Source organism: Teleopsis dalmanni, chromosome 2 (genome assembly GCF_002237135.1).
Source record: "Teleopsis dalmanni isolate 2A chromosome 2, ASM223713v2, whole genome shotgun sequence".
NCBI lineage: Eukaryota > Metazoa > Arthropoda > Insecta > Diptera > Diopsidae > Teleopsis > Teleopsis dalmanni.
The window spans coordinates 136,687,497-136,698,639 of record NC_051847.1 but is presented as its reverse complement, the minus strand read 5'-3'; the positions used below and the strand labels follow the sequence as shown (position 1 = coordinate 136,698,639).

The 11,143-nt window shown below is 30.1% G+C and overlaps 2 protein-coding genes across 3 annotated transcripts; one reads left to right on the top strand and one right to left on the bottom strand.

The window, feature by feature from the left end:
- Positions 1 to 1,329: 1,329 nt before the first annotated feature.
- Positions 1,330 to 7,133, bottom strand: LOC119685752 (alpha-mannosidase 2). Of its 2 annotated transcripts, XM_038100129.1 has the most exons (7): positions 6,972 to 7,133; positions 6,363 to 6,899; positions 6,205 to 6,297; positions 5,244 to 6,141; positions 2,902 to 3,885; positions 2,317 to 2,845; positions 1,330 to 2,252 (listed from the first exon to the last, which is right to left on the bottom strand). In XM_038100129.1, the coding sequence occupies exons 2-7, from the start codon at positions 6,828 to 6,830 to the stop codon at positions 1,517 to 1,519; spliced, it is 3,708 nt and encodes a 1,235-aa protein (XP_037956057.1). In that variant the 5' UTR covers positions 6,831 to 6,899; positions 6,972 to 7,133; the 3' UTR covers positions 1,330 to 1,516. The 2 variants fall into 2 exon arrangements, with proteins under 2 accessions (XP_037956057.1, XP_037956056.1); XM_038100128.1 differs by having other exon boundaries at positions 6,363 to 7,133.
- A 2,384-nt stretch (positions 7,134 to 9,517) lies between these two features.
- LOC119685760 lies at positions 9,518 to 10,888 on the top strand. Its single transcript, XM_038100139.1, has 3 exons — positions 9,518 to 10,031; positions 10,138 to 10,470; positions 10,532 to 10,888. Exons 1-3 carry the CDS (start codon positions 9,671 to 9,673, stop codon positions 10,825 to 10,827), a joined length of 990 nt encoding a protein of 329 aa, XP_037956067.1. The 5' UTR covers positions 9,518 to 9,670; the 3' UTR covers positions 10,828 to 10,888.
- The last annotated feature ends 255 nt before the right edge of the window (positions 10,889 to 11,143 follow it).

Sequence of the window (11,143 nt, the reverse complement as noted above, 5' to 3'; positions counted from 1 at the left end):
AACACAACTGATATTTTCTATTTTTTCTTTTTTTTTTTTGAATATTTTGGAGAATATATTTATGAGCAAAAGTTTGAAAGGTTTAGAAAATCAGATCTGATTATATACTTTTATTTTAATAAATTTTTTAAATGAATAATGATAACTTTCAAATAAGTAATCAGTATTTTTGTTATATTGTTTTAAAAAACAATATAAATAGTAATTTCTCCGATTTAATAACAGTTAAAATAGTTTCCCAAAAAATTAAATAGAACAATATAATTATTTCTTTGATTTGATCGCAGTTAAAATACTGTACTCGATACTGTACGATACTCAACTCGATACTTTAAATTAATTAAACGAGCTTATTTATTTAAAAATTTAAAATATATTGGTTTTCACGATTATGCATTAATGTAATTTAATTTAAATTTAAATCAAATAAATATTAATTGATAAATGCAAAAAAGCAACGAATGTTATACAAAATAGAACTAATGTTGGAAAATTGTATTTGCAATTGAACTATGTCATATTTATGGGTAGATAATGAATGAGCTGATACTTTTTTACCTCCCTGAATGAAATCCCTCCATCTCTCTAAGAAAATGTTTATGGCTTGTTTAAAGCTTGACATATTTCTCCAACACATAATAAACTAATAGGAAGTATTTTAAAAGTATTACGGAGGCCTGTCGGCTTAAAATAACTACTATATTTAGATTAGATACAATGATAAGTAGACATAATGCAGACATATAATTTCCCAGATATTATTCGATATATAACTAATAGAAACAAATTGTATCTTGAAAGATATTCAATATAATCAGTTAATATACTATACTCTTTGTTTTAAATTACAAAGAAAGCAGTGGGGGATATTAAATCAAGTATTTAAATTGCAATATATAAATGTTTTCTAAATGTTTTAAGTGCATAATACTTAAGCCCATAAATAATTAATTTTTCATTTAAATTTGTAATTTACAGAAGCTAATTTTGGAAAGTTTAATAAAGTTTATACGGAATGCTTGCCATGATGTCTGTAGGAAAGTAGAGAGTGTTATATTTAAGAAATTAAATAAGCATCTATTCCAATTTCAGTTACTTTACAATTTGATTAATTGTATAAACATAACTTGTCATGCGTTAATTTTTATATAATAAAAATATTCGAGATTCAATAAAAATTATTTTTTAAATCATAATATATAAGTGCATCAAAATAAAAATAAATTGAGGCATGTCAATAATCTGTTGAATCAGTCATTGTCTATAAATGGTGTAATACAACGTTAAACCTTGAAAGAAAATATAATTTACTTATATTATAAAGTTAATATTACAATATATATAATACAAACAAATATACAACAATTGTTAAACAAAGCGTTTATCAACATGAAATTAATAAATAAATTCGAACACATAAATATAGCTAAGCACACATACCTAAATACACACAAACATATAAACACAAATAAAGCTACCTACAAGAACACAACAATAGAACAATAGAAGGATGTATCTAAACTTTGAAAGTGGCATTAAAGGTACGCAACTCCATTGGCTCTAAATTAATTTCAGCAAATGAATTCAAACGCTTTCTCTCTTTTGCACGTAACATTCCGGTTAACGTAGTAGTTTCCAAACGGGCTATGTTGAGATGTTTAAATTTCAATTGTCCCAAACCTTTTGTTGAGAAATTACATATTGCACTCGTATCTATATCTTGACCAACTGCACAATCATAACCCTGACGCTGTAAGATTAACAATGCTGATGAAGTTGGGAATAGTTGCAACTGTTCCTCAGATAGCGTGCGGAAATTAAGTAAATGAACATCACATGGAAGTACGCCTTGTTCGAATAGCAAAGCTTTTGGTTTTAGCTGCGTTGACGGTGTGTCAAAAGTTTCAACGAAATAAACATTCGGCACATAACGCAAACCATTTGCCAATTGTGTAGCCAACAAACTGGGCACTTGATATTTATTTTGTGGTTGCGCAGGCATATCTTCTATAAGCACCCAAAATTTATGACGTGTTAGGCGACTGTCTACGATACCTTCACCCATGCCACGATAGTCATCGTAAAGTGTGCGACGATCTAACATTACTTCAAGTTGACCAGGTTCGTAACTCGCTGCACCTTGTGCATGTGTTGTGAGTAAAGTAAGGCGGACACGACTATCCTGCATAAAGGCGCCAGTAGTAATGGGAAAGTAATTGCCTTCGATGCCGATTGTGGGTACTTTAACGCGTCTGGAAAGAAATAAAAGAAAATTATTTTATATATGATTTTGTTGTAAAAAATTAGATCTCTCACTTATGATACTGAAAACCATTTTGATCGGTATAGAATTCCGGTAATTCTTGTACTGTATCGCCATCTTTTAAAATATCCTTTTTGGCCGGTGCTATATTATCAATATCAGTCACAAATCTCATAAACAACTCTGTTTCACGATTTTTCGGTGGTGGTTCAAAATCAATATCATTTTCAATATAAATAGCAGCATCCAAGTAAGTTTGCGTATTTAAAATGCGCACTGTATGAGCTAGGAATGGACCATAAATCACATTGACATCGCTAGCAATTGGTCCAGATGTTATAATAATTCGTATGTCTTCATATTGTTCAAGTACATCCTTTTCACTTTCGCTTTGTTCTGGATCGGTTTTGAAGAGATAAGCGCCAGAATGAAATTGTGCACTGCGATAAGCAGCAAATTTAATCGCACATTGCATGGGTTGCAACAGTTTTTGATCCTTATTTTTACGTGTAACAGTTTTTAAAAACCCAGTTTTCTCATCAAAAAGTAAGCGCATGTGATTATTTTCCAATTGTACATCACCTTAAAAAAGAAATAATAATTATTAATCTGAAAACAACTAATAAATTCTGTCATACCTGCAGGTTTAGATTTCACAGTGAACTCTCCGTTAGTTGCTACACTGGGTGGTGTGGTTGTATCGGTACATTCGTCACAATAAATTGTAGCCATTGCGTGTTTATAATTCACTTCATCTATTTCAACTCGATAAGTATTAAGTGATAATGCATCAAGTTGAGCCACAAACATTACTTCGTATTGACGTGTGGAGACTCGTATACGACCCGCACTGCTGCTACCAGTATTTATTCCCAAGTCATATGGATCAGTTATATTCCAAACAGGATTTATTTGTAAATGATGCAGTTCTGCTCCAAGCTCATTATATACCTTAATATTCGGCACTAACGTACGTAACGTAATGACTTCCAAACGTTTCTGTGCCAATGAATTATAAATCACAAATGATGTGGATTTTGCTTTTTCACCATTTAAGCCTAAATTAATATCTACAAAATCACTACCAATGCTATTTATACCCAGCGGTATTAGAGTTTTTCTAGGCAATTTACTAAAATTATCACGTTCCAGTTCGCTTAATAAGAAATTATGATGCGATGTACCATTCTGTATGAGTAATTCAATAGTGGATTCTTGCATTTTCATCACATCCTGTGTGCTCTCGAAGAGACGCATAGCATAGTCACGCATCACTGCTGCTTTTGAAGTTCCAGTTATGGCATCGTGATGTTGAAACAAAGCAAGATTACGGCGTGCATTTATCATTTTTTCATAATTCTTTTCAAATATTTTAATTGCGTTCTCATGGTGGAATTTCAAAGCATTGTTATAAGCTATTGTAAATAAAATTTCAGCAGCTCGTAAATTGTGTTCTAAATCCGCGCTCATTATTTTATAAAATGGACGAGTTGTATAATAACCGGACCAATAAGCAGGGCGTCCTTCAGAGAATATATCGGAATACACGAAAAAGTCACCTTTGAATGTAGGAAATGATTCAGATCTCTTACGAATTTCATTGAAATAATCTTTTGGAGTTCCTAAAATGAAGATAAGGCATTATTTAATTGTATATATTGAAGTCGTATAAAGAAATATGTTTACATATATAAATTGGAAAAATAAGTATTACACATATTTTAATCGTAAAAATAGATCGCTTAACTAAGTATTATAATTATTCAATGCCCAATATATAATATAAAATATGTATAAAATATTTTCTATAACATATCAACCATGTCGAGTAGAGTTTTAACGTTCAACTATGCTAGAGTTGATTGATTGATTGATGGAATACATTGTTTTCACACAATACACAATGGCTTTAACCTCCTGAAAGGTGTTTACCTTGAACGCTACTGTTGGTTTATGACAACAATTGGAAATCAATCTTTTCTTGCTTTAGCTGAAAACTGAATTATTTACGATCATGAATTAGAATTTATTTAATACTTATTAAAGGCTTCATGGCGCCTCTCTGAGGCTAATTATTGCCAAAATAAATATTTAATAAAAGTTGAATAAAAGAAATTAATAAGTAATGCTATTAATGGGATCATGGAGCCTCTGTCGCAGTAATGATAACCAAAATAAATACCAAATAAAATTTGTAAAAAAAAATATATTAAAAAGTACTGTTGCTAAAATAAATTTCAGGACGAAGCACTTTACGAAGTATTTTAGTGTTAACTCAAATAAATAAATAAATAAATAATAAACAAATAAATCTCTAGCATTTTTGCTGACCGACGTTTTAGTAATCTAAGAAGGCTTATATTTATTAAAAGCTTAGAAGTAGTATCTCTTTCTTTACATTAAAAAGAGAAAAATAACTCAGTTAATAGATTATAGTTATATAAAGGGAACAATATAAGGTAAAGTTGTGATGAACAGATAAAAATGTATATACATATAAGACGATGTAATGGGTGCTGAAATTGAAATTAGCATAATTATCTTTCTAAAAACGTATCATTCTAATAAATTGGAGATACAAACAGTCGTTATGGGAATAAAAAAAATGACAAATGATAGTCTATATTAGGACACGAAGTAAATAAATATAATAACAATTATTTAAAATTTAAGATAAGCATATAGGAAATAGGCTGATCATAACAGATGAAAAAAAATATGCGAATACTACATTTGTGATGGTGGAAAATAGTAAATAGTAAAACTACTCATATAATTAGTTAGCACTTGATTGTGTTTAAAGAAATAATCATATGCGTTTGTGACTACATTTTGTATCTAGTCGGTCACAATATACTAATTGGTCCGTGAAGTACAGGCTGATTTAAAAAAAATATACTTAAATGTTATCTTTAAACTATTTAAAAAGCTTTTTTTTAGCAGAATATTACAATTCCAAAATGTATTTCTCTTAACTTACCGAAAGATATATCTACATTATATAACCGCTTATTGTCCATAATATGATCAATTAGTTTTTTATAATTGATATATTGCTGATCAACTTCTCGTTCTTTATTATAACGAAAATCGTCTCCAACAGGTATTAGAGCCACATTATGTGGAAATAATGACGCGGTGCGCGCATATTGCTCCAGTAATAATTGTGCCTTTTTCTCAATATTTTCATCAGTAATAAATTCTGCTTTCACAGAATATTCTGTATATTCTCCAGGTATTTTACGAAAATCGAAATTTAAACATATATAGGGATGTGGTCCACAAGAACCTTTTATCGAATATATATCAAAAGGCATATTATGCATTAGTAGTTGACCTTGTTTGTTTGATTGAGTGCCGCCTTGTTTCTCCCAATACGGAGTCCATATAAAATCACCATTTTGTTGTCTAGCAAACCATTGCTTCCAAGCATAGTGTATACGTTGTATAATTGCACCCTCGAAATTACTACCAGACAATAAGTAAGGCACTGTGCTACCATGTCCGAATGGATCAATAGACCAACCGACAGTGGGCGTAACATTCAAATTATTACGTAACCATTGATGACCTTCAATTAATTGATCCAACATAGCATATATGTGTACATTAGCTTCATCAGTCATAACCCAACCACCGGTAGTGATTTCTAAACGTCCCGAGTTAATAAGACGTTTAAGCGCACGTTGTTTAGTGGGATGCGCTTGATCCCACCACAATTGTAGAAAACTTATTTCAGACCAAATAAAGGTCATTTCCTTGTACTCCTGCATTTTGGTGACCATCAAATTGAGTATTTGACGTGAATCAGCTTGAAAGTAGTTAACAAATGTCTTTAGCCAGCCGGGATCATTGTGAGAGTGAGGTACCACAATTATCTGTAAGGTATATTGAAGGAATCACAAATTTCCAAGTTTTTAAGTATATAACCTAGTAATTACCTTTAAAGATGGTCGCTCTTTATCACTTTTTTGTGCTTCGAAACGCTCCTCAAAGCCACGATCCCAATACTCTTTCGTGCGTATCCATTCCGGCTGTTAAAAAATTAAAATACAATTAAAAAAACCAAAAAAAAAAATAAAAAACAATAAATAAATACCTGAAAATCAAATTTTGGATATTCATCACCTGCGGTTATATTCGTTACGCTCTCATTTAAAATATAACATTTACCGTCCCAGTTTGGATTATCGACCACCATGCCAGTCTCATCATCATTACTCACTGCTATTGACCCAACAGCACTGGACAATTGTTGCTGTTGTTTTTGTTGTAATATGGCATATTTATGTTTCTCTAATGTTTCCTGATCATTAATTTTAATTTTATGCGGACTATTTTTATTAAAATGTTGCAGTGGCAAATGTAACAAGGCACCATTAGCATTGCCAGCGTTGCTGCTGGTACTTCCACTGCCACCAATTATTGTTATAGTCGCTGTTGTGTCTTTCGGTTGTAAGGTTGGCTGTCCCATGGAAATGTAGTAAAGACATAACAATATTGTGACAAATGCTGACAGTAAACCAAGGCAGCGCGCTGAACCGCGTCGAAACAATTTAAGCGACATCGTGTTGCTGCTCTATTACGGCTCTTTCTGTTGTTGCTGTTGTTGATTATGCTGTTGCTTTTGCTGTTGCTGTTGATATTGCAGAAGAATACTTCAGTTGCTGTTTTTACTTTTGTCTTGGGACTTAACATAAAACCATACCTTTGTGTGACTTTTGTTGGCAATCGCCTGAATTTCGATTAAATATTTGCTTCTTTTATTCGATTTTCTGCACTCCCAAATTTATTCGTCATTTATTTTTATTCGAGATTTCTTTGTATTTCGTTTATTCGTTGTTGTTTTTGATTTTGATTTTGGTATTATTTTTTGCTTTAAATTGCCATTTTTTGTTTCTTTAATGTTGGCTTTTAGTGGTTTTTACATTTTATTTGTGTTTGTCCTGCAATTATATCTAACTGCTCTATAGCATTATCGCTTGACATTAACAAATGAATCCGATTTTGATCCAGAATAGTTTGGATTTTATCACAATATAGTTGGCTTAGCTACCGCATTTTACCTAAAGTAGACAAAAAAAAGCTATATTAAACTATATAAAAAATAAATAGGTATAAAAAAATCTATTAAACTAAGTAGTAGTTAAGTAAAAATCATGTGGTACTGTTTTAAGTTAATAAATATTTATTTTATATAATTTGTTTTATAAAACACATAATTTATTTCGTTTACTAATTCACATTCTTTCCATTGACTCTAGATTTCTGATACACTCGTCTAGTTTTTCTTTAAAGTAAAAAGAATTATTATTCAATAATTGAAAAAAAAAACAAATAATATATTATTGATAGTTAGAAATTACACAAAGTCAGGCTCTGAGAAGACTTTTCAAGGTACCATGGTACAATAGGACGATTGATCCGATCAAATAATACTTAAAGGATAGTGCCCTGAAATTATTTACAAAAAATGACTGGCTTACCAACACCGCGTTATTGAATCTCAGAATGGTTACAGGCTCCTCGGGGAGGTATGCAGATCTGAGGTCAATTATTGCTTAGTTTGATAAAGTGGTAAACAATAATTCAGTCAAGGCGTAGAGAGGGGTTATGACTCAACTAGCCTCAACATAATAATAATAATATATTATTGAAAAATCATTCTCTACTTGATAGTACTTAGATACAACAGAGATGTGCAACCTTAGAAATATGATTTTAAAGTATGTGCATCCACTAATCAATATCATCGAAAATAGTTTTACTATCAGAAGTTATAATCCATTTTTTTGTATACTCCTACCTAATATAGTTTTCATTATATTAGAACATATGTATTTGTTTCACCCATAAAATAGTTTTGAATTGTTAATTAACAAACAAACTCAATCAATTATCTGTAATTCTTCGAATATTTCTATTAGCTACTACTCCTATTAAAAATTAATCAATTAATATAGCGGTTTCGAATAGTAGCAAACTATAACAACAAAAATTATTTTATTATTATTTATTATTATTTTAATTAAATTTTGGCTAACCATATAGCTGTTTCGAGTATTGCCAAATATTGACGTTAAAATCGAATTTAATTAATCAATTAATAATAAAAAAAGTTAATAATATTATTAAAAGCATTCAAATGTTGTGAGAGGAACAGATCTTTATTTTTTTTTCATCCTGGGTCTCAAAAATAATATTTTATTTAAAAAAAATTAGTTAAACATATGCAAAAATATTTTGAAACATTTGTAAAAAATTTATAAAATGTTTGACGTTTTACAAAAATATGATATATTATTTGGTCGATGACTAAAATCTGTATATAGTCCCATTAGGCGTCTAGTTCTAGAATATAAACCCAGTCACTTTTATAACCTAAAATAAGTTGATTTTTAAAATTATTATAGTAGTCAACTAATTACATTCAATTAGCTCTGTCAACCGATAAATAAATTGTCAACGAATTCATTCCATGACGCCCATAAATAATTAATATCATTCATTCGTCCCTAAACAGTCCCTCACACGTACTGGGTACAGTCGCTTACACGCATTGGCTACAGTCCCTCCGCTCAACACACATTATATTGTCAGTTTATTATATGTTATACTTTCTTTGAACATTTTTGAAACAAATGATCTTAACATATATTGTATAATGTATAAACGAATCTATAAATATATAAAATGTATAAACAACGTATGTTGTTTTCAGAAAAACTTATTAAGTGGTAACAGTGCTAATAAAATAAGGTTAAATAATCAATTCTAAATGGTATACCACCATTTGTTTGCCAGTAGTGCTCAGAAGAATAAGAAAGTTCACTCGCCAAAGATGGATACTTCAACACCACAACAATGGAAGTAATTATACATCCGCTCATTTAATTGACTTTGCTTAAGGCAATCAACTAACAGATAATCCACTGTACAGTCCTAAATTAGGATAACCAATGATTTCTATGCGTAAGTCAAAGATAAACTGATTGGAGAACAACTTTTGTTAATCTAATAGTATCATCTATAGTATCATGTTCGGGAGGTATCTTAAGCCGTAACAGAAAAAATGAAAAACAATAAATTATGACCCTTCTATAATCACATATTGTGGTGCAATTTCATGTTTATTTGTTTAACTATACACATCAAACTTAGTTAAGAAAGGATTTATTTTTAATTTACATTTTTGACAAATTTAATTTTTTAATTCAAATCAACTCTATCATATTTTATAAAATTGTCTAACTTAACATATTTTGCTATAGTGAACGTTTAATTTGTTAAGAGAATAAATTAACAATGAAATTTAAAAAGTAATTATACATAAACCGCCGTATACCTCCTAAGCAAATAACTAATAATAAAAATTTAAGCAATAAAATCAAAAAGTGTAAGTTTAAAATGGATGAACTGACAAGAGCGTACAGTCAATTAAATATAAATACTAACGTTATAGAAGAAGATACATCAGGTAGAACATGTCAAAACTACAATAACGGGAACCTGGAGATATCTAAACTAGGTACTATACCAGAGTATTCAATAGCACCAACGAGCTATGCAAATACACCGTCAAGCTGTACTGATCAAGATTGTAATATACAATGTTCACAACAAACTTATAAAGATATCACAGGAGTTGTTTCTTCCGCTGTGCAAAACAAAATCCCAATTGAAACCCTAGGACTAATGGATAACAATTTTCCTGAGCTTGACAAAGTAGTTGCTGTAAGGAAAACACAAATACAATCCGGATTATTAGGTATTAAAAAAATCACATAAATTAGTTGAGTCAACTAAAGCTAAAACATATTTTTAATGAATCTAGAAATAATTTTCCACGGATAATAAATATACTATCATTGTAGAGAAATCTGTTGATGGGATAGATATTTCGGAAGAAAAGCCAACATGCTCAATTTATACAAAACAATCAAAATATAATTATCTACAAGAAATGCCTCACTCTGACGGAACACGAAATGTCTTTACAGCGCCAGAAACTTCCCCGCTCCATATAAGTAGCACAGGTGATGGTGACGGACCTGGACCTGGACCTATTACAATTCGCAACCGATCGGGCACCAATTCATTACGCCGAAACAGTACTTCAAAAGCGTGTGCAAATTATAGTGAAATCTTTTATGGGTTTGTTACACTATTTAAGATGGACCGACGTTTTAAGAAATGGAAAACTATTTGTAATTTTTGATAAAAAATTATGGTATTGTGAATAATATAATTCTTTTATGTTTGTTCCAGGTAAGGGTATTCTTAAAATAGTTGAAGATCCATGCAATAAAATGAGAAAATTAATAATGCGTAATCCTAATACGATGGTAATCGTTGTAAATCATAGAATAGATCAGGGCGTCATATTCAAAAACATCGACACAAATGATAAACGTATAATTTGGAGTGCATTAAATTATGTGAATAATACATTTGGATTGCGGGATATGTTGGGAATTGAATTTCATTCTTCGTACGCATATAAGAGATTTAAACAATGTATACGGACCATTTTCAAAGAGATTGATGAAGAGGATTCTGATTGAATAAAATTATAAACCAAATTTTATTTACAATATTTATTTTGGATGTAACCGTTTTAGTAAAACTAAAAAAAATAAAAATATGGTATTACAAAGGTAAATTTTTTTTTAACAACAAAACTTGTAAAACCAATATAATAAAACTTTGTAAGAAGTAATAGGAAAATATTAATATCGACTGCTTAAATTATAAGGCAGTTATGACATACATATATTTATAGGTCGTTTGAAAAACGTTTGTTTTGTATTTTATTTATATAGCTAAAAAACGATGGTATATCAATGGTTGCATTGATATATACATAATGTTAAAAAAACA